This window comes from Pogona vitticeps, chromosome 1 (assembly GCF_051106095.1).
Source record: "Pogona vitticeps strain Pit_001003342236 chromosome 1, PviZW2.1, whole genome shotgun sequence".
NCBI classification, from domain to species: domain Eukaryota; kingdom Metazoa; phylum Chordata; class Lepidosauria; order Squamata; family Agamidae; genus Pogona; species Pogona vitticeps.
In genome coordinates, this window is record NC_135783.1 from 60,649,168 (window position 1) to 60,676,646 (window position 27,479).

The window sequence follows — 27,479 nt, forward strand, 5'->3', positions numbered from 1 at the left end:
GAAGCAACCAACATGAACCTGACACAACTCCGGGAGGCAGTAGAAGACAGGAGGGCCTGGCGTGCTCTGGTCCATGGGGTCACGAAGAGTCGGACACGACTAAACGACTAAACACACACACAGTGGCAGAAGGCGGAATAGCAGCTTCCCATTAGTTTCTATGGACGGAAAAGAGCAGATACAGATTAAATGGTTTTCAATGCATTCCTATGGGAAATGCAGATTCGACTTACGAACTTTTTGACCTGAGAACCGCCTTCCAATATGGATTAAGTTCGTAAGTCGAGAAACTCATCAAACCCCAAAAGCATGTACCCTCAGACATTTTCAAGTGCACAGACTATGATTTCACACCGGGTTCTCACATGTCCTTTAATCCTGTTTTGGACTATATTTCTAATTTTGGCTCCATAGTTATGCATGGTAGAAGAAACAGTGGTCAGCGTCCTCTTGCCAGTTTTTTCTTTGTATAAAGGAAAATGCTGGGATCTCAGCAGCAAATTGCCACTCGTTAACAAGGTTCTGGTTGTGCAATCAGACACAACCTCACAAATGTGATCAGTGCTTTGCTAATGAGCAGCAACTTGCTGCAAATAGTTATACAAATTCTCTTACACAAATGTGAATCAGCAACAGGATTTTGGCCATCGTCTTTAGGGCAAACTTTCTCTAGTTTACTGTTAACAACAGTTGGCTCTTCCCACAACATTACTAGGAATAGCTACATATTATATACAAACACATGTAACAGAACTCAAAAACATTTTAAAATCCAAAGGAAACTGTTTTAAAAATAACATAAAGAATGGCTACTTTGGCAGAAAGCAATGGAAAATGCAGAAGTGGCAGGCAAGAAAGAGATAAAGCACACAATCTTCCTGCTATTTCTTGCCTCTAAATTCTTCTCTCAAACTGTTTTTCTTTAGTTCAAAAAATAAAAAAGTCAAGGCTTCACTACAGAAATTTGCATGTAACATGGCTAGTCCCATGAGATAGGGCATATAATTGCCTTATCACTTACTAATTCTTCTGTTTTCTAAGGGTGTCAGAGAATACAGACTAAAATTCCTGCTTTTCATAAAGATCAAGTGGGTGAATTTGAACAAATCATATTCTCCTCTCTTTAACCTACTCCATGAGGTTGTTGTGAGGGCAATAATTTTTAATAATAATAAAATAATAATAATAATAATTTATTACTCCCTAGATGGAGTAATAAATGATTAATCAGCTATCCCTAAGAAACTAGAAAAGGAAATTATTATTTAAATGTAAAACATTTTAATTTCTGAAAGTATAAAGTAGTACAAAGAAAAAGCTCACCTCTCTCATAGTCATCCTCAGCTACAGCTTTCTCTTGAAGTCTTTGGAGCTTCCTTATTAACAATTTCATCTGCGTAATTAAAAGAAAATTAGCATAATTCCCACGTACCTGTTGCTTTGGATATACACAGATTAAAATGGGTTTTGTGACCGTAATAGCTCATATGTATCTATTTCACCAAATTTACTTTCAAATTTCTGAATGCTTTCATCATCTACAGCAGCCATTCTCAAGGGGGGGCATGACACATTTAAAGGGAGCTACAAACTGGAAACAATTTTTCACATACCACCTTATAAGGTTTGTTATGCAACTTAAACAATTCTGATTCTGACTATTATTTTTTTATATTGTGTTTATTGCCAAAGGAAAGGCTGATCTACATTATGTATAAGATCTAATAATATAAAATATAAATATATATTATATATTATATTTTATGGTTTCCTGTCTGGAAACCCATTTTCCCTATTGTTTTATTGTTTTTATCATTATCAGTATTGCCTATGACTGTGTCCTTTGTTAACCACCCAGAGTAGTAGCCCAGCTAATAGTTGGGCAGGATATATATGTAAATAAACTAGAACAGTGGCTCCCAACATCAGGTTTCCAGATGTTCTTAGACTAAAACTTCCAGAAGTCTCCACCACTAGCTGTGATGGCCAGGATTTCTGGGAGTTGTGGTCCACGAACATTTGGGGACCCAATAGGAATCACTGCACTAGAAGAGCATACCTCAAGCTGTAAACTAGATGGGTTTTATGTACTGCAGTGTGACAACATCAACTTACTTGAAATCCTGAAAATACATTGGTTACTCATAGTCTAAGGGAAGTAACTCAACCCAAAATTTCAGGAGAAAGCATCCCCTCTTCCCAGACCATGGGCAAAGTACAATGGTGCCTCACTTAATGATGTTAATTGGTTCCCAAAAAAAACATTGCTATGGGAAAACATCGCTAAGCGAAACACCATTACCCAAAGGAATGCATTGAAAACCGGTTAATCCGTTCTAATGGGAACGGATTACCGTCCTTAAGCGAAAATTGCCATAGGAAATATCGCTAAGCGAAACAATGTTTCCCCCATTGGAATGCATTGAAGCCTATTCAATGCATTCCAATGGTTTTGACAGGTCCATTTTCCCTATTTTTAAAGTGTCTTAAAATGTTTAAAAACTGTTTTAAATGCTTGGGATTGTTAGCGCACCCTGTGAAACCTTTACAAACTTAATTTGGCTTTGTTCTGACTCTTCGTTAATTTTTGGTGAATTCCCCCCCCATTGGAATGCATTGAACTGTAGGTTTGACAGCTGTTAAGTTTGCAAACGTTTAACAAGGTGCACTAACGATCCCAAGCATTTAAAATAGTTTTTGAACATTTTAAGACACTTTAAAAATAGCAAAAACAGACATCGCTAAGTGAAACAGGGGGACCTAAACTGTCATCACTAAGCGAGGCAAGGTCCCGAACATCACTATGCGAAATTTCCCCATAGGATCCATCGTTAAACAGAGCGCAAGATTGCTCCAAAAACGTCATCGCTAAGTGAATACATTGTTAAACGAGGCAATCGCTAAGCGAGGCACCACTGTATATGAAAACCTAAAGCAAGCCCAAGTCACTTGTTTTATTCATCTCATACCTTTTCTGTTTCAACGAATCAGGCAGACAAGAAGCAAGAACCTGAGTAAAACCACTGAGAAAGCAAGACAGAAGAGATATAGAGGAAGCTATAAAGATAGGACTGGTGGGCAGAACAAGGCAGAAAGACTATTCTGGTGGCAGAAGAGACTGTTTGCTATAGTCAGAAAGCAAGTAGTCAGACTAACAATATACAGTGGTGCCTCGCATAGCGAGGTTAATCGGTTCCGGATTAACCCTTGCTATGTGAAAACATCGCTAAATGGAACATATGGGCCCTAAACTTACCGTTCAGCGAAGTTTCCTCCATAGCGGCAGCCATTTTTGCACCCTCGGTAAGCGAGGGGAGGGCGCAAAAATGCTGCGTGTGGCCATTTCGGGCATCCGGCGGCCATTTTAGAACCGCCGAACAGCTGATCTGCGGGCATCGCAAAGCGAAGATCGGTAAGCAAAACGCTTACCGATCATCGCTATGCGAGTTTTGCCCATTGGAATGATCGGTATGCCTCCGCATTAGCGATCCCGAAAAGGGGATCGTTATGCGGATTCGTCAATGTACGGTGCGCTTGTTAATGGAGGCACCACTGTACTGTACAGAAGACAGGCAAATATGTGCAGCTAGGAACTGAGGGTACAAAGTCCAAAGGGTAGTTGCAGGCTAGCAATGGGGGTGAATCTTACCCATTGATTGAAACTAATCAGCAACATTTTATTAACCTTATCTTGTGGAATCCACAGCAAAAATGTCACAAATATGGGCTACTATGGCTACTCCATATCTTGAATTTCTACCCATGGCTTGATTTGTTTAACATTTTCCACACATACCAAAATAAGCACAAAGACTACTCCCACCTTTAATACATTTTGGTTGCCCTGTAAGCATTCCTGTAATACAGGTTCATACTTCTTCATCAGAGAATCCCAGTTGTGATCACCAACAGTGTTACTGCTTTCATAGCCAGAAGTCACAGAAGAAACAGCAGATGCTGCATCCAAAGAATCAGTGGAACAGCAACAGGAGGTATTTGCATGTAAAAGTGAGAGCCTCTCACAGTCCTGCAATTGATCATCCTTTGCAGTCCCTTGTGGGCACTTACAGTTCTCGTCATTCATGCAGTTTGATGAAGCCCACAATTCAGTCCTTGAAGTTCTCTGTTCCTTCACAAGAGGATGCAAACTGGCATTTTCTGCTTTTTCCACTCCACATGTTTGCATAAATATTTTTTTCTCACTACAGTTTGATGGGTGTCTGACATCACTTGTCTCAGAAGCAGAATATAATGACTGTTGTATGAAGCTAAAATGTGAATTAAAGTGGTCTTGAGTACTGGAAAAGTTACAAACACTGTGCTTGTTTTCAGACTCCTGGTTATTGTTGTTCACTTCTTTGCAATCCAATGCATACATTCTTTCTTTCTCCTGTGATCTCCTACTGTAATTCATCTCTTTTACATTTTCTAGTAAATTGGTCTGCTGTGAATAGGGAGTGCAACCGGGCAGGGTATCTCCTTTATGGACAGCTATCACAGGATTAGCTGGCACAATTTGATTATCTGACTGTAGAATTCCAAAATTTGAGAGGGGATTGAGACCTTCTGCTATATCTCTAGCAGTCTGTGATCCACTAGACACATTTAAAGAATCTTGGATCCTGTTTACAGATGTGTCAAACTGGAATGATGTCAGTTCAGTATTATATTGTCTCTGCCAGGAGCAGTTCTTATAGTGCCTGTAGTGGGTTCTGCCATGATGCTCAAGACCTTTTGAGTTGAATGTTTCACAGCCAGGATGAGGCAGAAATTCTGTCTGTTGCACCACATCTGCTCTCATGTATCCTGGACGCTTTGCCACCTTCTTTTTCCAAAGTGATGCTGCAGGTGATGAGCAATCCTGTACCTCTAAAATACAGAAAAAGACAATATAGTTACTGAAGGATGTCACCCTAATACATTGGTTCTCAACCTTTTTTGAGTTGTGACCCCCTTTTATAATAGCCAAATAACCAAATATATATAAATCCGTCACAGATTATTCTACTATTATAAATATATAATTTTCTACATTCACCTTCTGTACTCACTGAACAGAGAACTTGATTACAAAATGTGCAAAAGTGCAGGACAACTGTATTCTGGTTTGTATGCTGTTTGGGACATGCAAATTAAGGAAGTTTTGGAAATGCATACTTTCCAAATTCTTATTAAAATGTGAATTGAATGAATTAATCCTTCATTCCTAGCACCAAGAACGATTGAACACTTTGATTACAGATGGGGGGCTTATCAGACGCAACCTCTATCGTGACTCCACTCAGATTTTGTATTCAGGACTATGCACAAACATGTCTGCATCCTGTCCTCAAATACTCCATCCCATCAGAATGCATTAGGTCCTGTCAAGATACATTTTCTAGATAAAGCCCTGCAAGCATGGGTCATTCTGAGCTATTAATTACTGACCTTCTCTTACGCGTGGGCACATTCAGGAATGCCTTGCCATAACAAGGTTTTAGATACACAGTGAGAAAGCAGAGAACTTTAGGCAACTATGACTATTCAGAAGAACAGGGAAATATTCTCGAGCCGTTTCAACCATTTTATCAAAGCAGTTCCTTATTCTGAAAATCCAATAGTAAAGCTCAGGCTGCCTGTCAGGAAAAAAAATTATTTCAAGAAACTTGAAACCTGCTTCTGTGACAGTTTCAGTTCCTTTTGTGCTGCATGGTCCAGCTGCTACTGCATGTACATTGCATTACATTTGTCTTTGAAAGATTCTTAATGCACAGCAGTTTAGCTTCTATTAATAGCCTGGCTTTCTTTTCAAGCAAACAACGGTGTGACCTACATTAATGCTTCACACAAGCAACGATAGCCACTTCCCTCAAACGTAAGTTATAATACAACTTCCATCCAAGACCTCAGGTTATCACATTGCCTATAATCTAGAGCCCATGCTTTTCCATAACCTCTGCGTATATGACCATGAATCTCAAAAATCAGACATGTTAGTTATATGCACCGAAGTTCTCAGAATTTGCCAACCAGGACTGTCAGTAGCCCTGCTGACAGGGCTGAGGTGGTCTGTAAATTGCAGTCAAAAAAAGTAACTTTTCTGAGCTGTGATTGGCCTCTTTCTGAATCAGACTACTAGTTCAGCTAAGTACTGCCTAATCTGAATGTCAGTGACTTTAGTCTTTCTAGATCCCCAACCAAACCAAGGTCAACTCATATCCTTTCCACTTTACACAGATCTTGTCCTGCCAAGTTCTCCATCATAACACCAGTCCCTCTTATCATTCTGTTTCATCCCTTTTCTCCTTTAGCCCCCACAGATGCCAAGATCCTGTGTTATTCCACCCTCTAACTGCTAAAGTTGCAAGGACAAAATTCAGCCTTGCTTTTTCCAAGTCTGAAGGACTAAATGTCTGTAAGCAACAATAAACAGGTGACAAACAGATGTTACTTCCCTTCTTTGTCCTCCCTCCTAGTGTGACTGTGACAGCACATTTACATATGTCTTTGGTTTGGCTTTGGTTTTAAAAGAATTATGCCTACCCTTTCCTTGACTTTGCAAAATCTCATGACTTTCAACCATTCAATATTATATAAAAAGTTTAGACATCGCTCATTTCCTTTACTATAAGAAGACAGTAAGTGATAGTTGTGATTTCCTCACACAAACCACAGCCAAAATATATGATACCTCTATCATAGGGTAAGGAAAAGCTAAGGAAAATGTTTGGCTGACTTTCAGAATTTTTTATTGGCAAATATTTGCTTATGTACTTAGCAAAATCTGGGTTCCTGAATTATCTCAATTGGAGTCTCATAACTGATTCCTTTTTTTCCCAAAGGCACTGGCAGTTTTACTACATTTCAATGTGCAGGCAATATTACAAAGACTAATACCAATTTTATTTTTCTAAAGCAGCACGTGCAAAATATGTAACAAAGCTTTCTTCAATAACTGTGAAATATAAGAAGCTATAGCTTTAGGGTACTTAAAAAGTCCTTGGCTTGTTTTGTTTTGGTTCCTTTGAACCATGTCCTTATGTCACACTGCGGCAGCAGAAGTGCATATTCAGAAGGCAACAACTTTGGACACATTTGAAAACAGGAGGAACACCAGCTGGCAAGTAGCTTCCTGTTATTCACATTACTCTAACTCATAAGTTTCCTATTCCCAGATGATACCATCTGCTGTAATTAGCTTTGGTTTAAGCAAGCCACTTAAAAGCTGTTTGTGTTGTTCCTTTAATTTGTGAGCTCATTTTACTTTGCTGAACCCTGGACACCTAAAGGGATTCACAGTGTAGGACTTCAGCAGGAAAGAATATCTGCACTGGGAGCTGGTATGGCATATTTGGATAATTCGTCCTATTTTTTCCCCCTTTCTTTTACATTGTTCTTCTTCCAATGTTTGTTTGTTTGCTTGCTTCCTTTATTTATATGCTGCCTTTCTCCCCATAGGGGACCCAAGGCGGCTCATGACAGAGAGGAAAGAGTTTTAGTGTCTGGTAGGAAGGAAGCAGCAATGAACTGCAAGAATTCAGGGGAATGAACAGAAATGTCCAAACAGAAGTCCTCCTCCAGAATGATGTGGAACAACTCTGTTTTCATGATTCCATTTCTATCATTAACTAGTAGCTATTTCAAACACATTGCTGACCTGTGTAGGCATCCTTCAGTCTCGAGAGACTATGGTATCGTGCTCTGTATGGAGGTCTTGGAACAGTGTCTTGTGTGGCTGAGAAGGCCAATTCGAGAGTGACAATCCCTTCCACACTGGAGACAAATCCAATCTGTCTCCTGTCCAGCTCCCTGGTTTTGCTTGTTTTGGGACTGCCTCTTTGCCTCGGTCTGCTGTACAAGTGTCTCTTCAAATTGGGAGAGGCCATGATGCACCGCCTGCCTCCAGGCTGAACGCTCAGACGTCAAGGTTTCCCATCTGTTGAGGTCCATTCCTAAGGCCTTCAGATCCCGCTTGCAATGTCCTTGTAACGCAGCTGTGGTCTCCCTCGGGGGCGGCTTCCCTTCACTAATTCTCCATACAGGAGATCTTTTGCTGACCTAATTGACTAGCAAGAGTACAGGTGTTTCTGTTGTTCCCTATGGTACATTCCTATCTGAAAGGCAAGATGAGAGCACTTCTGAAGCCACACAATAATCTGACAGGACAAAACCAGAGGTAGGGACTTCAACAGGGCAAACCTTCCTTATAAACGTAAGTCACAAAAATGTGGAGGCAAGAAGGGAGGGAAGGATGCGCTCAGGTGTACCATACCTAGGATTCATCTCATTTTCTCAGGAGATTGAAAGGTTGTTACTCTGAAATGAACTATCACTACTGCCAGACAAAAGAACATATAGCTAACCTTGTGCGACGCAGTATGAAAAGTGATACAAATAGATAATGAAATACCTGGTAGACTTTTTGGCAGAAAAGAAGAATGCATAAAAAATAGCAAGAAAGACAAAATAAAATGACACAGGACTAGGGCGGAAGAAAGGTGTGGTCTCTCATTATATGTGCCCAGTTCAGTGACTTGAAAGCTTTAATTTTTCATTAAAATACACAGTACAGTAAATATGTTTCACCTTTTGCTTCAATAGCATTAGGAATGCCCATAATTCCAGTTAGGACAGTAGGGGGTGTACTTTTTATGATCCAGGAGCCAATTCTCCACATACAGAGTTAGGACTGGAACAGGAATGAAGTAATACAGAGAAAGAAATGGGAAGTATGAACATTCATATTTTTGGAGTAAGTGAGGTTGTTCGCCAGGATCCAATCAAGCATAGGGCATACTGTGTTTTATCAGTACTGTAATGACACACAGCACTTACGGAGTTGCAGTCATAGCAACAAAAGATGCTAAATTCAACAGTTATAAATGTGGTCCATGTAGAGACTTTCCAATGTTTAACCAACAAAGGAAAAGTCCCACAGACATCATAATCATACAATAATATGCTCTAACTGCTGATAAAGATGAAGAGCACCATATAAAATCTATGTGAAGACATAAAAAGTTGTTATAAAACATACAACTGGCTACTTACATACAACTGGCTACTTACATACAACTGGGCCTGGCTACTTTGATCTCAAACAATAAATTCCACAAATACGAGGTCTTAGATATCTCCAACAGTTCAAATCTTATGGTTTTATGTGTAACACACACATCTTCCCTTAAATTTCTCCTGCTTAATATATACTGTCCTCCTTTGGATCCTCTTCGTCTAGGATCGCCAATGTTCCTGGAATTAAATCAAGCCCTGTCAATTTTGTATGAGAAATACCCGGACACTAGAATACTGATTGCCGGCGATATGAATGCCAGATTGGGACCAAACAACACCAATATCGGAAACTCTCTGGGCCTATCCTCTGAAGATCTTCTATTCCTCCCTAATAGAGTCTCTCCTGATTTGGTTGTGAATTCTGCGGGTAGAGCCCTTTTCAGCCTGATTTTTAAATTTCATTTATTTATTTGCAATGGATCAACCACTGACTTGGATGCCTCCTCATTTACATTCTACGGTCCAAGGGGCAACAGTGTGATAGATTTCATGCTTCTTTCTTTCCCCCTCTCGACCTATTTTCGATCTTTTAAAGTCCTATGCAGACCTGAAAGCGACCACATGCCAATTTCTTTGACTCTTTGCTTACCTCCAGGCCACAACCCAACATCTAATAAACAATGTGCTCCCACCCCACCCTACTGCCTAAGAAGGCTTCCATGGAATGAGAAAATTCAAAACCAGGTTTTACTTCTACTTGACTCTCCTAATATGCTCGCCTTAAGAGATTCTGTTTCCGATACTTTAAACCCCTTGGATACCTTTAATGAAATCACAGCAGCAATTAAGCCTCTCCTTGTCTCTTCTAAACCCCCGCAATATGACTCTTCTACAGCAGCCGGCTGGTTTGACAAAGACTGTCTAATCCAGAAGCGCGTACTTTTAACAGCCCTCAGAAGACTCCGCAAGTGGGGTTCTACTGCCAACTATTATGCCTTCACTCGATTGAGGAGGGACTACAAAAACCTGCTCAGAAGGAAGAAAGACGAACACACTAAAAAGTCATGGCAGGCCTTATCCTCGGCCGCCTTACACAAGGAACCTGCCAAATTCTGGGCCCTGGTCAACAGAGGTATGAAGTCTTCATTTGAGCCCTTGGACCATCAGATTTCTTCTTTCCAATGGCACCAGCACTTTTCCGCCATCTATCGGGAAAAGGATTATACCAATTCGCTCACTCACTTACTCGAGCTGAATGTTCCCTCACTTCACTTGCTACCTGAATGGGACCCAGTTTCTAAGGAAGAATTAAACGAACTTATTACCGCCATTGCTAACAACAAAGCCCCTGGACCTGACATGCTGCCAGGTGAACTTTTCAAATGTAACCCAGACTGGTGGTCTGATGTTTTATCCAAAGTGTTCTCCTTTATTAACCACTCAGGTGAATTTCCCCCGGTGTGGTTAGACAGTATCGTCTCCCCCATTCACAAAAAAGGATCCAAATTGGACCCTAAAAACTACCGTCCCATAAGTCTTCTTTGTGTGGTCTCCAAACTATACACGAAGTTCCTGCTCCTTAAGCTGGAGAAATGGGCATCAGAGAACTCTATTATCGCTAAAGAACAGGCTGGCTTTCAAAAAGGGAAATCAACGCTGGATCATTCCTTTGTTATCCACCATTTGGTCCGTAAATACACCCAGGTGGGGAGGAAAAAATTGTACGCTGCCTTTGTCGACCTATCCTTGGCCTTTGATACAATAAATAGATCCCGTCTATGGCGGAAACTTGCAGAAACCAACATTGACAAAAGACTCCTCCTTCTTCTTATAAAGCTCCACACAAACACCAATCTCAGAGTCAGACTCGGCCCACATGGTATGCTTTCAGAGGAAATTACTACCGAAAAGGGGGTCCGCCAAGGTTGCTTGCTGGCTCCGTTTCTTTTCAACTTTTACATAAACAACATTGTATCTGAGCTCCAAGGCCTTGATTTCTTTCCTCCGACAATTGGGGACATAAAACTTCCAATATTATTATATGCCGATGACATTGCCCTTTTTTCACTCACCCCGGTTGGGCTACGTAGACTACTGGCCAAATTAAGTACTTACTGCAGCCATGAAAAACTAACAATAAATCACGCAAAAACCAAAGTGATGACCTTTGGGAACCACCGCAGAAAACATACCTGGAGGCTTGGGGACTTCCCAATCGAGCAAGTGTCAGCCTTTCGTTACTTGGGTATTATTTTTGGCCCTCATCTTTCCTGGTCAAAACACCTGGACTCAGCAAGGCTTAAAGCCGCCCATGCCATCCAAGCCCTCCTACACTTTACAAGGTCTAAAGGAGGCAACTTGGTTCCCCCCGCTACTGAAATTTTTGCCAAGAAACTGATTCCCCAAATGACCTTTGGGGCCGAAATCTGGGGATACACAAACATTTCGACCCTAGACGCCGCACAGAACACCTTCATTCGCTCCATCTTGTGTGTCCCGCGGAGTACTCCAGCCTCCTTACTTAGGGCAGAAGTAGGCCTTATCTCTGTAGCTGCCACCTGCCATTCAGCACTAGTCCGGTACTGGCATAAACTGTCCCAAATGAATGATACCAGTTTACCTAAGATCTGCCTTAGAGAACAACTGGCCAACCCCTCTCTTAAATCCTGGGTGAGTGCTGTGAAACAAATAACTGACTCCTATGGCATCGACTTAGATTCTTTAACCGCTCTTCCGCCCAAATGTGTGAAAGCTAGTCTCAAGGATACAATTCGCCTTTTTCATATCAGAAGTGACCTTTGCATCATCTCTAGCTCGCCCTATTCCTCTTCACTCCCACTCTATAAGTCAACTTTTGTCATGGAAAACTATTTGACCTGGATAACTACATTTGCCCTTCGCAAGGCCTTTACCGCTCTACGTTTTCAATGTATGCCTTCAAGAGTGTTAGAGGGCAGACACGAGAATCTGCCCTATCACCTAAGAATCTGTCCTTGCCACCTTGGAGAAGTCGAAGACATCACTCACTACCTTTTGAGATGTCCATATTACCACTCCCCTAGATCAAGGTTTTTGGCAAGTTCTCTGACTTCCATCCAAGACAGACCTAATCTCGCCCAGGTCTGTTGGCTCCTGGCTGACATTAACGTCAATACCACCTTAAACGTGGCAAACTTTGCCTTGGCTGCAATTAACATTCGAGCTCGCTTGTTCCCTGTACATTTGTCTCTTTGATTCCTGCTTACGCCTTATTGTATTTTCTTTTTAATTAACTATCTCACCTGCTGCTTATTATTTTATTTTAACGTATTTTAATGACTTATAGTTGATAAATAAACACTTCCTATTGCTATTTAACATACAAAAAAGAAACACTCAATTTTCATAATGAAGGATTTTAACACAAACATAACTCCTGCTAAGATCTTTTTGGAAAACACAGAACAGAAACAAGAGATGAACATGGAAAATGATACATTTTTGTGAAGAAAAACAACCAGCAGTCACCAACAACATTATGTTCCAAATATGAGAAATTGATTGATTGATTGATTGATTGATTTCATTTCATTTCATTTGTGTACTGCTCCATTAGTGCAAAAGCACTACTCTGGTTTGCTTTATTCATAGCCAATCAGGCTGTACTCATAAACTGAAATTAAACCTCTCTTAAATTATGAATTATGTTCCAGTTACCATCAAGGACTATATTGCTGTTTGTGCCATCTTACAAGTATTTTCTTGTACATAGTCCTTGATGGTAATTGGAACAAAATTAGGTAACCGAAACATTACATTTGTAATCAGAGGTACCAAAACAGTGTTAAGTTAGTGAAAGCTTATCCCAAGGCAGCTGTAAATTTAGATCATTATCCAGTCCTTGCTGTAGTTCATCTCAAATTGAAGAAAATACAAAAAAGCAAAAGCAAAAGCAGAGAAGTCGCATAGCTTAATGATTGAACCGTGCATGCTGTTGTCAAGGAGGGATTTATGAAGACATCAATAAGATAACACAGACAAATAATGCAAATACAAATGCTACTTGCTTTCAACTGACAGAGTGTGAATTAATACATGTGTCCGGTCACAGCATCATAAGTAGAAATGTAAAGGGAAAAAGAATTGGATTATAGAAAAAATATCAGTGCTAATGGAAGAAAAATTGGAAAACAATTATATTAAATAAAAAGAATTACACAAGAGCATCTCAAACAAAATTAGGAAAGCCCCCCTCCCCCCAAAAATGGTGGTCCACATGATGTGCAAAAAAAAGAAAAAAGAAAAAAATTGAAAATATGTACAAATCCTTCTGGTATATTAAAATACGACAGATGTGTGAAAAACAACACCTGCTATTGTTTGCAAGTAATAATTCTCTGAAACTTGACAGGAAAGCTGAAATCCTACTGTGTGTTGAGTACAGTAAAGCGCTGTTTGAAGATAATAGACAAACTAAACCTATTGTGCCCGATGTCAATGATGGATAGAAACACAGACATCCAACATTTGAAAAAGCTTCTGGAAACAATGATGTTTTCAAAGAAGTTCTAAAGCCAATATCAGAAAGTGTGGCAAAATAAAGTGTCCTAGAATTTGGTTGAATAAGCAGTGGGATCATACCCATGCAACAAAAGAACAGAAATGGCCTGGGCCAGCTTCCTTAAGATAAGAAGGCTAATCTGCAATAACAAACTGTCTTTGAGAATATGCATTGCATTCTCAGGGTACAACTATACACAGCAAGTGAAACATGAATTGGTTGTTGTGGGTTTTTTGGGCACTTTGGCCATGTTCTGAAGGTTGTTCTTCCTAACGTTTCGCCAGTCTCTGTGGCTGGCATCTTCAGAGGATAGCACTCTGTGCTCTGGTGTAGTTAGCTTTGGGAGTGCAGTATTTATGGCTGTGAGATAGGCCTTTGTCTTTTTCTGTAGATGTGTGATTAGTGTGTATTGTTGTGGGTGTATTGTTGTGCTAAGGAGAAGAGATTATCCATTCCTGTGGTTGATGGGTGTCATTAGCTGGTCTTTTGTGTGTAGTGATCCCCTGTCCTTGTGGCTGGGTAGAGTTTGTTGACCTTTCGCATGCTGTATTTTTGAGAGCTGGGAGCCAAGTTTTGTTGAGCTTCACACTTTCCTCTTTTTTGTTGAAGTTTTGTTGGTGCTTGTGGATTTCAATGGCTTCCCTGTGCAGTCTGACGTAATGATTGCTGGTGTTGTCCAGTATTTCAGTATTTTGGAATAGAATTTCATGTCCATTTTGTTTCAGGGCATGTTCAACTACTGCAGATTTTTCTGGTTCTTTTAGTCTGCAGTGTCTCTCATGTTCTTTGATTCTGGTGTGGATGCTTCGTTTTGTGGTTCCAATATATACTTGGCTACAACTGCAAGGTATCCTATATACTCCTGCAGTGGTGAGAGGGTCCCTTCTGTCCTTTGCTGACCGTAACATTTGTTGTATTTTTGTAGTGGGTTTGAATACTGTTTGTAGGTTGTGTTTTTTCAAAAGTTTCCCCATGCGGTCCTTGACCCTTTTGATGTATGGCAGAAATACTTTATTTTGGGTGGTTGTTTTTCTTCTTCAGGGACGTGGTGGTGCTGCGGGCTAAACCGCAGAAGCCTTTGTGTGCTGCAGGGTCAGAAGACCAGCAATCGTAAGATCGAATCCACGTGACGGAGTGAGCTCCCGTCGCTTTGTCCCAGCTCCTCGCCAACCTAACAGTTCGAAAGCATGTAAATGCGAGTAGATAAATAGGTACCATATCGGTGGGAAGGTAAACAGCGTTCCGAATCTAAGTTGTGCTGGCCACGTGACAACGGAAACTGTCTTCGGACAAACGCTGGCTGTACCGCTTGGAAACGGGGATGAGCACCGCCCCCTAGAGTCAAACACGACTGACTAAAATGTCAAGGGGAACCTTTACCTTTACCTTTTTTCTTCTTCAGTTCGGTGTTGTTTTCTTGGTTTGATGGCTCCTGTGATTTCATTTTTGGAGCAGCCATTTGCCTGTAGGGCCCAATTCAGATGGTTGAGTTCAGTGCTAAGAATTCATTTGCTGTGAAGTCACACCGTTCGATTTAAGTGGCCACATTTAAATCAAACTGCTTGTAGTTCTACTTACAGCTCTGAAATTTAATGAATCGGCTCCTGCAGATTCTGCTATTATACACAGAATCAGAGAGCTATGCATTCAGTCTTGTTATTAAATGCTTTTATTTTTGCCATAGTTTATCCAATCAAATTTGATTGACCTTGCTAGCTTAGAGCTATATTTGGCTCATGGTTGTTGTGGGTTTTTGGGGCTCTTTGGCCGTGTTCTGAAGGTTGTTCTTCCTAACATTTCACCAGTCTCTGTGGCCAGCCAGAGTACAGAGTGCTGTCCTCTGAAGATGCCGGCCACAGAGACTGGCGAAACATTAGGAAGAACAGCCTTCAGAACACGGCCAAAGAGCCGGAAAAACCCACAACCATTTTTATTTCTTCATTTGTCATGAACCTCCCTACCTAATCGTGCAAAAAAGAAAGAAAGAAAGAAATCTAGTTTCTAGAACTAAGCTATATATAAGAACATAAGAAGAGCCCTGCTGGATCAGGCCAAGGGACCATCTAGTCCAGGTTCCTGTATCTCACAGTGGGCCCTACCAGATGCCTCTGGGAGCACACGAGACAACTAGATTCCTGTCTCTTGATACCCTTCCTCTGCATCTGGCATTTTGAGGTACCTTCCTTTGAAGCCTGGAGATTATACATGCCCATCATGGCTTGTAACCTGCGATAGACTTTTCCTCCAGGAATCTGTCCAATCCCCTTTTAAAGGCATCTAGGCCAGATGGCATCACCACATCCTGTGGCAAGGAGTTCCACAGATTAACAACACGCTGGGTAAAGAAATATTTTCTTTAGTCTGTTCTTACTCTCTCAACTCTCAGGGTTCATCTATACACAGCAAGTGAAATGTGAATTCAATTGCTGTGAAGTCACACCAAGAAATTCGGGTCCATTCAATTTAAGTGCTCACATTTGAATCAAACTGCTTGTAGTTCTACTTACAGCCCTGAAAGCGGTGCTATTCAGTGACCTGGATTAAAAAACTGTGATAAGGCTTCTTCCGTCTCAAATTCCTCAATTGTCAGCTTCCCACACCAAGCTTTTCTCTCCATTATTAAGCTGTTAAATTGTTACAAAGAGAAAATATACTGGATTTGTTGCCCAGGAAAAGAAAATTTAAAAAATAATAGTAAAGAAGAGTCTTGGGAAAAGGCTTTGCTGAGGAGAGCATGTGCTGCTGCCGCCGTGTCTGTCTGTCTGTCTGTCTGTCTGTGTGTGTGTGTGTGTGTCTGTGTGTGTTCATGAGGTAAGAGGTGAGCAGGAGGATGCTTTGTGTGTGCATGCATGTGCACAGCTGGTTTGCCCTTTCTACATCAGTTCAAGCAAACACACACTTGAACCAACGAGAAAGGATTCATAGTTTTAAAAAGTAGAAGCCTCTCTAGTGGGGAGGAAAGGCTACTTATGGGGATTGATTCATATTTTCCATTGCATCAAGAGATCAACAGAAAAAAAATGCAAATCAGTCTGTCCCAAATCTGTGGTGTTTCCCACATTTTTGCTAATGTGGTCACCCCTCCATTCTGCTGTACAGCATGGAGTGATGAACTTTACCAGAAGAAGCTGTTAAAAAGATAGATGATCTTGAAATATGGATTTATCACAGGAAGTTAAGAATTTCTTGAATGATAAAGGTGGCTTATGAAGAAGTACAAAAGCAACTGAATAAATACCAAGAAAAGGTAAAGCATATAAAATGAAGAATTCTAGAAAATTTTAGTCATGTAATGAGAACTGAAAAGTGGAGATTATTACAGTGGATCATTCAAAGTAAAATAATGAGAAAAATTCTACAGGAAAGCGAAGAACATGTTGGCTGAAGAAACTGGAAGACTGGTTTAAATGCAGCACATAATCACTTAGAGCTACCACATACAAAGGAGAGGAACAAAAGTGAATAAAAGCATCACTTTCCTCCATGCACGTATGTGTGTGTATTCAAATGTGTAACCCTAATAAAAACAAAGAGATTCCAACTGTGATTCCAAATCAGTGACTTGATCTCCTTGGGTCATTAACACTCCTGTTTAGAAAAGAAGATGACCTGAAAATGCAGGTCTTTCTAGTTATTCCAAAGATAGATTTTTAGGCTGATTCATATTTGTTCCAAGTCTAATCATGTACTGTATACATGCCTGAATAATTCATTTTGCTGAAGCTCTAAATGGGCTTTTAACAATATGTTAAATGACAGCATTGCCATGAATGAGAACATTAAAAATATGCTTGACATAATTCAGCAGCTTGTATGCTTGTCCTTTCTGAGGGACTATTTAATAAGCTACATGTATCTCATTCTTTCTGCTCCACGATAAATCTTTGGCCTCAGCATCACTCCCTTCTCCTGTCTAAACTCCTGGGGAGTGCTTCAATCTAAGAATCATCAGGCAGATAAAGGGCAGCGTGACAACCCACTGACATCAGCCAATTTAAGAAGCAAGCACAGTTTGAATGTTCCAGATCACCTATTTGAATTTTTAATTTCACCAAGGGAATATATTGTAAATTAAGTATCCATTTGGAAGCACAATTTGAGTCTACTGAAATAGAATAAAATCTTCTCTTAGCATTTCACTAAATATTGCCCACAATTAAGACACAGACAAATAAGACACAGATAATAGCCACCACTCCAGAAAAATGAAAAGTCAGATAGGCCTGATGTTTGGCAGTTCAAGGAACAAAAAATCCTGATCTCAAATATTGTTACTGTGGTGGCCGTCTCGCAATTAAAAACCACCCCCCTTGGCTCTCCCAGGATATTTATTTCATATTCAGAGTTACTTTACAATGCGAGCTGTCACTGTCAGATCATGTGATAAAATCAGATCCAGACACCTGGAGATGGGAAGGAAAGGAAGGAAGGAAGAAATGCATCTGCTGGGAAAACAGGAATTAATTAGTACTTTTTGTTTACACATACTATTATCCACAGAAGACCCATTTATATATTGATGTTTTCTTCCCACCCCTTCACACCAAGACTTATCTTAAATATATTTAAGTGCTGTGAAATTATTCCAGTTTCAACTACTCATGAGTGCTGGTTAATTGGAAATCATTTCTAGTAAGAGGCACAGATCAATAAAGTTGTGAAAGCTACTTGTAAGACTAGGCAAGGAAAAAAATGACTTTTAAGAATACAAATTTTTGACTCACATTCATTAAATGATTTTGAATACAAACGTGGAATGATTCTAAATTAACTAGGGGACTGTAAGAACTTGACAATAATACCTTTCAGCATATTTTGTTGCTGGTTTTGGTGGCTGTTTTACTGCTCTGCTTGATTTTATTGATTGGTCATGCCTACAGTTTTCTGTGATTTGAACACTGAGTTTTATTCTAATCATTACAAGTAGTTTTCTTATCCCTGTAATTTGACATGAATACCACTGTGGGCATTTTATGCCAAAGGAAGGCATATGAATTCATTAAATGAATAAATATGTAATGGAAAAATTAATGACAAATATTTTCCGTGCACTGGATCCACTTCTATGGTTGCAGTCTTATAACGCTTTCCTGAAAAAATTGCCTCAGGGCATTCAGCGGAGTTTACTTCTGAGTAGACATGCATAGGGTTGCGTGGTGCAATAGTAATAGTAATAGTAATAGTAATAGTAATAGTAATAATAATAATAATAATAATAATTATTATTATTATTATTATTATTATTATTATTATTATTATTATTATTATTATTATTATTATTAAACGTGCTGCGATGTCAGTTCTGACTTATGGCAACCGTTTTCAGATAAGGAGTACTCAGATGTGGTTTTCCATTCCCTTCATCTGGGGGTGCCCTGAGACTGCGCAGCTTGCCCAAGGTCACACAGGGTGACTCTGCTTCACAGAAGGCACAGTGTGGAACCAAACACTCAACCTCAAATACACTGAGCTATAAAAAGGTATCCAAAAGACTACCTCCATTCTTTGTCAATGCTGCCCATTCTGTCCCCTACCCAATTGTCTCTTCCATCCTAGTATTCACCAACTGCTACAGTAATCTCTCCCTCCAACCTTTTTTCTTGCGTTTCACTGATTTATTCCCCAAAGTATGTTGTAATGTCCAACCTACTCTGATGCCTGCTCCTCATCCTCAAAGGAGCTCAGTTGCCAGCAATGCTGTTAATACATTTTATTTCCCTTTACAATCCAATATCCATCTTGGCCTTTTTCTAACTTAGAGACTTTGAGCCACCCCCATGAAATTACCTTAAACTACAGCTTATTTGCTCGCTCATTATTTTCCATAGCCAAGTCAGGAAATGCTGTTGAAGAGGGCTTGGTAGCAGGGAAGATCAGTGATTACCTTCTAAAGCTAGAGATGTTGAAGGCTAAATATTCCTGCAAGTCTTAACTCCTCTACTGGAAGTTCTGCTCTATACTATGCTGTACTGCAGCCAAAACCATGCTCACAATCCACAGTTCAATCCTAGGTAGCTGGCTCAAGGTTCACTCCGCCTTCTATCCTTCCGAGGTCGGTAAAATGAGTACCCAGCTTGCTCAGGGGGCAATGTATAGCCTGCACAATTAACTTGTAAACCGCCCAGCAGCACACTTTGGTTTTTTGCTTGGTATTCCCAGTTAAACAGTGCTTCATAGCATTTAGTCCAGTCAGCACTTCAGAATGGATTGCAGAATGTCTGACATTTGGAGGGAGGTGAAAGGGACCGCTAAGATATAATTAAGTGTCTGATCCTGTTTCAGCAGAATTGTCCCCTTCCCCCACCAGGCTATCTATGGCTAAGGTGGCCTAGTTACACACCACACAAAAAAAGGATATGCACCACCACACAAGAAAGGACAACATATGACATTGTTCTGGGTGGTCACTGTTTTTGAATAAAAACGCACGGTATAAAAGGATCCAAAACTAGAAAATAATTTTATAAAGGAAGAGAAATATAATTCATCTCACATAAGAGTGGAAGACTCATGATGGCATGACCTATGTGTCTGCTGAATTTGCTGCTGAGGTATTAACTATGGGTGAGCAATTTCACAGACCCTGCTTTTCCACCTTACTGTTCTTTGTCTTTAAATAGACTTGGGCTGGATAACACATCAAACACAGAATGCCCGCAAAAGAAGATTGTCCTCTAGTAACCCTTCCAACAGAGGACTGACCTCCGAAAAACAGGACCTGTGGCCACCCTGTTTACCACCACCAGCCCTGAGAAAAGAAGTTTGGTAACTTTTTAAAAAGTTGACATTACTTACTGTGTTTTTTAAACAAAGTTGTTCCTTATAAATTCCCTACCTTGGAAATATATATGGCATATGCAAAAGCATAGCAATAACTCATTTTAATTAACCAAATGAGTAAATAAATAAATGTTCTGAAGTATACTCTGTTATTCCTTCACATCCAATAGACTGACTCCTTTCATTGAAAATCATTCTGGTTGACAAAGTCACTCTTTCTCATTGATTTTTATGCCTGGGATCTCAGGTTCAATATTTGATTTCCTATGATGGTCTGATCTTTCCTAGCCTGCTGTTGTGGTTTTTTTTCACTGCTCTGCTTGCTGCCTCAATAGATTTTCACTCAGACAGAAGCTCCTAACTTTCCAATGCCTGTGTTTAATTTCCATCCCCCTTACTATTTTGCAATGGTATCACACCGTACTGTTGGACTCGCTAAGATGAACCAACATAGCAAGTTATGTTTTTTTAAAAAGCAGTTTTATTTTTTTATTTTTCTATTTCAGTCATACTACAGTATACAATTCATGGAAGCTGAACAAAATCAAAATTAAAACCAATGTAATACAAACAAAACCAATAAGCCTTTCTTTAAAAAAAACACACAACCCAGAAAACCTGCCTTTCCATGTAATTTTATTTAACTTTCTCAGGCACAACATTTAATGATTTGCAAAATTATATGACATCTGAGTTCTAGCATTATAAACAGTATTGCACTTATAATTGTGCAAATTATCAGTTGCAAAGTGAATTACTGTTATCAGATATTTACTTTCCATGTTATTAAAAATTGTTCTCGACTAAACCTGTTAAGAGTTCATGGACTAGGACTTGGCAAATATGGCCTCATGGAAGTGGTTTGTCTGATATCCCTGTGGTCACTTTGACTGTTTGATTTTAATGGATACATAGCAAATTGCTATGTGAAGCCTAGTTAAACCAATTGTGGTGATCACCTTGCTTTGGCTCATGTAGGAGGCTATTTGCATACACCAATGGAAGCTGTTGGGAAGTGGAGCCAGAGAAACTAGAAGGGAAGGGTGAGCCAGAGTTTAGTCAGTTCAGTCAGTGAGAGTCAGAGAGGAGAGTCTGAAGTAAGAATTTTTTCTGTGGGAGTTAGAGAGTGTGGCAGAGTCAGGAGTTAAGAGTGAGGAACTTGTAGAGAGCTAAGAGAGTTAAGAGTGAAACAAGTTATTACTAACCTAATGAATACATTAAAGTCTGTGAAGAATCTGTTTAAGCGAACTGTAATCAATAAACCTCTGTTGTTCAACTTTGTACTCAGATTGGACCTCAGTCTTTCTAATTAAAGGGTGTTGACAGAGGTCAAGTGGTGGCAGCGTAAAGGAGAGAACACGTTGTGGGCATCAGGCTAGTGAAACAACCTGGGGACAAATGAGGGTCTCATCACACCAATATATAGCCATCAAAAATACCAAGTGAATTAACTGAGAATTCAAGTAACCATTGAGTTGTCTTTCATGTGCTTTTTAATAATTCCACGTCATGAAGTCAATTCCAAAATAAGGTGACAGGGCTTCTTAGGTAGAAAGTACTCAGAACTGGTTTCTCATTCCTTTCTTCAAGGGGTATTCTGGAACTATGCAGCTTGCCCAAAGCCACATAGGCTGGCTTTTCTCCTTGGAGGCACAGAGGGGATCAAACTCCAGGTGATCCATCTCATTGAGCTATCCAGCCAGCTTTGTATACTTAACCTATAAGAGCAAGTAAAGGAAGTCTGAATTTAAAAGATGACTGTTTTGTCAAATGTGCAGGACAGAAGTCAAATTAAAAATGATGGAACTGAGGATGAAAAACCAGGTACCAAAGAAAAATACGTACACTCTCTTTCTTGGCTATTAGTTGTATTTAATAGTATGACATTTCAACCACCATCATAGAAGAACAGAAAAGTCTAACAAACAACCTCACGTCAAAGACAAGAAAAAGAATCCTATGTCAGACTAATTATTTGTTTTCATCACACACACACACAAAAAGAAGTAGCCATCTTCTTCCAGTGTTATCAGAAGAGAGGCAGACTAGTTCTCAAAAACTGCAGAAGCAACAGAGAATCTGAGCCAAATATAATGTATTCACAAAGGCTTTCACATCCGGGATCTAATGATTGTTGTGGGTTTTTTGGGCTCTTTGGCCGTGTTCTGGAGGCTGTTCTTCCTAATGTTTTGCCAGTCTCTGTGGCCGGCATCTTCAGAGGACAGCACTCTATACTCTGGCTGGCCACAGAGACTGGTGAAATGTTAGGAAGAACAACCTTCAGAACACGGCCAAAGAGCCCAAAAAACCCACAACAACCATGAGCCAAATATAGCTCTAAGCTAGCAAGGTCAATCAAATTTGATTGGATAAACTATGGCAAAAATAGAAGCATTAACCCAGAAACATGCGCCAAGATAAAGACTGAAAATTCTTGTGTTTATTAATCCAGCGCTGCATCCACTACACATATTAGGCTCTTAAGCACACAGAAGATTCTGATAGGTCTGGGCATAGCCTGAAACATATAAACCTTTCCATCTTGTTCCTGCCCTAGACAGTCTCAAGAGCAGTGCTGAAAATCTCTTGGCACTTTTGCATCACTTATGTTTGCTCACCATAGGATCCCACTACAAAGACAATGATGTAAGTTTTCTGTTGCCAATGGGGGCTCCACATCCACTGAAAATAGCTAGTTTATGTGCATGTTGGGGACATGATTTTGAGCAAAATGACAGTAGGAACAAAGAGTTAAAGACCTCACACACACACACACACACACACACACACAGAGAGAGAGAGAGAGAGAGAGAGAGAGAGAGAGTTTGTTTAACAAAAAAATTAGTATAATACCAAATTACATATGGTTTATAATGTTTAGTTTGGCTTTAACAGAAGTAGAACTTTGAACACCCCATTTAAAAAAATATTTTGCTGGGTTATTCCCTGCTTCTTGGCAGCCAGGCTGCCCTTATCTTTGCTCCAAGGACACAAGTTGCCAGAAGCCCATAAAAATATAAGAAATACTCTCTGGAACTCTCTAGTGGCCAATTCTAATATTACATCTTAGAAATACTGTATTTATCAAAAGGATTTGCCCTTTTAGGATTGATAAGAGTATGACATAAAAATCAGAAAATTCGTGTCACAATATATCCTAAAATGCCTTAAAAGGTCCTTTAAAAGTAACGAGATGTTGCTCGTTACATTTAAGTAGCTTGGTGTTGCTCATTATACCTAGAAAGTAACTTTATAACTATTAGTTGAATTTCTCATCACTCACAAGTGCCTTTTGCCCCTCACATGCACCAAGAGCAGCTGTTTGTAATGGGTTACTGGTAAATAATTACTTCCAATCTCTGCAAAAGAGACTATGGAACGACTGGATAAACACAGCTTTCATCATTTGTAGATATGGATTTCTAGTCGCCTTCCTACTTTACCAGTTGCACTAATCTATGAGAAATTATGTATGGCAAGGAAATCTTCCATTATGGGATTGCAAATATACTACTCATTTTCTCTGACAACATAAAAAGCTTTGAAGTAAAGTTTCTAGAATAAAAAACACCACTGTGCAATAGCTCAATTTAGTTTATTCAGCCAATCCATAATCCGTTTTTCAATCAAAAAGGGTGTTTAGAGTGACCAAAATTAAAAACAACAGAAATAAAACAATGGTTAGATTTCTGCCACTTATGTACACTGGCGTATATACAATGGCAAAAATAGCAGCAGCAAATTGCTACTAGTTAACAAGTCAATGCTTGTATTCCTTGTTATGCATCAAGTCACAGAGCTGGCACATGATAAGGAATATAAGCAATCAGACCTTAACTTGAAATGATCCACTGTTGCAGTTTATGTCATTGCATATGACAAGCATTGACTTGTTAATTAAGTAGCATGCCAGGTATCATTAAGATCAGCAGAGGAGGCCCTCCTCTTGGTCCCATTGTCAGCACAAGCACAGCTCACGGGGACACGGGAGAGGGTCTTCTCTGTGGCAGCTCCCAGGCTATGGAATGCTCCCCCTCCAGAGATCAGGACGGCCTCTTCCCTTTTATCCTTCCAAAAAAAGCTAAAGACCCATCTCTTCAGGCAGGCTTTTAACAATTACAACTGAATCCCTGAACCCCATTTCAGCAGATAATTTTAATCTTTATCCTATTTTCATGTTTTAATTTTTTTTTATTTTATTTTAAATCATATTTTGTCTTTTAATATTTAACATTGTGTTTTAACTGTGAATTTTAATGTGAGCCACCTTGGGTCCTTTTGTTGTTAGAAATGCGGACTATTTTATTTGACTGATAAATCTCAAGCAGAAAGGAATTCAGCTGGCAGGAAGCACCATTGAGAAAATCTTGAACAGAGAACAGCATATCAATGGCATAGAGCAGTTTTGTGCTAAAACTTGGGAAAATCTTTAAAAATCATTTCCCCTTTATGTCTTCAGTATTTTTTCATCCAGCTCATAATATGTTAATTACTTATGAAGTTCTGGATTCAATTATTTGCAGGGGCCTTTCTGCATAATATCATTTCCTGTATAGATGAGTAAAAAGAGGCAATTGTGCAAGTACCCATTTATCCTTCTCTAGCTGTGCATCAAAACAGAAACTAATACTGTACAATATTCACTAATGATACAAATGGATTTTCCCCATTCTCAGTTAGAAAACCTTCTACATATGACATGGTTCTCCATCTCTCACCTAAGAAGTCATAAAGGATGCAGTCCCTGTTCCCTGTCAATATCAAAACACAATGGCCTATTTCATAACAATGTTATTAAGACAAACAAGAAGCTAAACAAATACAATTTGGATACTTTGTAGTAGACATGTACATCATGCAATTCTTGATGCAGACTATCCTATATGCAGGCTTACATGACTAAGAGTAAGCCTGCAGTGAATTCAGTAGCATTTCCTTCTAGGAAAACATGGAAACGTCCAGGTCATTAACTAGTATGGTTCCTTGGTCACACAATTTTTGCTATGACAATGCCCACAGAAAAAAGTCTCAGTGCCACTTACTAGATTAGACATCAGATCGTATCAGGGATATTTAATAAAGTCTGTCTAACTTAAGGTCTTCCTGGGGCTTCTTCCACTAAAGAGACAAAGAGGCCTTTTCATAGAGATGTTTTAAATGCCAGTAGAACAGTGCAGGCATTATCCTGCAACTGAAAGCCTTTTGACTCTTTGGGGAACTATGAATGAAACTGAAAAGGGAACATGCAAAGGAGGTTTAAAATGGGTTGCAAAGACTCCACTATTTAAAAAATTCTTCTTTTGCTGAGCAAAGTTCACATGACTACAGAAACACAGACAAGAAGATATGTGAAATTGTAACAATTCCTTGATATCTTGAGAAGGTACTGTATGAGCTAAGGTTGCTGCCGCTGTACCAACGTCTTCTTGAGTAAAAAAAAATAAGTCTTTTTCCATAAAAGGTATGACATGTGATCACTTTTTCCCTTTGCACTCAAATACTGTATTGAATGAATATCCAAGTTGCCTAACACAGAAAATATGACCCAGACACAGATCCTGCAGAATTCAGAACAAGTGTAAGGTTAGAATGCCCTCTGTAGGACTGTGCCAGCACAACTCACAGAGATGGCGAATTTTCTGCAAATAAACCACATGTTTTATACAACAAAAGAAGAAGAAACACAAGGAATATAGGGGGAAAGAAAGTAACTCTACACATTCACATTCTGAAATAGGTAAGAGTTGAGTACAAATGAATTGTTAACAACATGTCCATTTAGCCAGGCATCAGTATAAATGTATTTTCACCATCACTTTTGTGTGAAACCTGTTTAGGAACCTGAGTACTGTACTGTAATATGAAGACTTTCAAAACTTTCTAAACAACTCCCACAAACTACCTGTTTTAGCTCTTCTATCATCAGTGGTTTCAATTCTGGCATATCGTTGCTTCATAAATGTTGGTTTTAGTGAAAACTAGAAATGAATTGTATTATATTACTACCAAAGAAGTATAAGTTTCGGATGCTACTCTGGTTTTGTACCAGTTAGCTGAATAACTATTCAGAAGTATATTTTGCCATATCAGTTGTGAAATACTATGGAAACTATCATAGAGGAAGGAGGCGGCATTTTTTAAGAAAAGTGGGCAAACTGCAACCCGAGGACCAATTTCATTCAGATGGAAACCAAAGGAATGGAGGATAGTAGGGAACAAATAGAGGGAGGAAAGAAAGAAAGAAAGAGAGAGAGAGAGAGAGAGAGAGAGAGAGAGAGAGAGAGAGAGAGAGAGAGAGAGAAAGAAAGAAAGAAAGAAAGAAAAAAAAGAAAGAAAGAAAAGAAAGAAAGAAAGAAAGAAAGAAAGAAAGAAAGAAAGAAAGAAAGAAAGAAAGAAAGAAAGAAAGAAAGAAAGAAAGAAAGAAAGAAAGAAAGAAAGAAAGAAAGATGTAGCCATGAGGAGGGTGGGAGAGCCCTCCAAAATTGATTCATTCAAATGAATGCCTTTGAATTTTCTCACCACCTTGTATGGCCTTTAATGTCCTAAAATATAGTCTAGAAATCTTTAAATAAGTAGCTCTAGTAGCCAGGGTTTCATGCTGGCTGCAGAAGCAAAGCACAGACTTCAGCATCTAGCATGGACAGGCATGTTAACCAGTTTCTTAGCAAGCTAGTAAGAGAGCAACCCTGACCTCTGTCAATCAAACTGGCAGAGAAAATATGGAGCAATCGCCTCTCTTTTGGTAGCCTGCTTCATCTCTATGTTGGTCCATGTTACTCCAAGGCTAGCAGGAAAAGAAGGGAACTAGACTGCTCACTAGCCTGCAAGTCATATTATACATTAATGGACATGGGACTCCTGTTCTTTGGCTACTAGGCATGTTATAAAATATGGAAATTAATTAAATTTCCTTCGCTCTTTTTTAGACTATTTTTGTGTGTTCTGTGCCATTAAGTCAGAACTGATTTACAACAACCCTAATAGAGCTTTCAAGATAAGTGGTTTTACCAGTTCCACTCCCCTGGTAAGTTTTCCTAGTCAAGCAGGAATTCAAATTCTGTTTTCCAGAGTCCTAGTCTATCACTCTATCTACTATCCAGAACGCTTATGTCTGATGAAGTGGACTTGTTCACAAAAAATCACATTAAAAAATATAAAACTT

General features: G+C 39.4%; 1 protein-coding gene and 1 long non-coding RNA gene across 4 annotated transcripts in view; one reads left to right on the top strand and one right to left on the bottom strand.

Annotated features, from left to right (window-relative positions):
* DISC1 (DISC1 scaffold protein) overlaps positions 1–27,479 on the bottom strand; it is a 224,300-nt gene that overhangs the window by 188,675 nt on the left and 8,146 nt on the right. For 2 of the 3 annotated variants that reach the window (XM_078383154.1, XM_078383155.1), the window contains exons 2-4: positions 14,924–15,000; positions 3,824–4,869; positions 1,324–1,393 (exon numbers count right to left, since the gene is read on the bottom strand). In XM_078383154.1, coding sequence (XP_078239280.1) covers positions 1,324–1,393; positions 3,824–4,869; positions 14,924–15,000 — 1,193 coding nt within the window. The remainder of the gene's footprint in view (positions 1–1,323; positions 1,394–3,823; positions 4,870–14,923; positions 15,001–27,479) is intronic. The other variant, XM_078383156.1, reaches the window with a different exon arrangement.
* LOC144585889 (uncharacterized) lies at positions 7,183–22,431 on the top strand. Its single transcript, XR_013540487.1, has 2 exons — positions 7,183–7,322; positions 20,158–22,431. It is a non-coding gene; the product is annotated as an uncharacterized LOC144585889 (long non-coding RNA).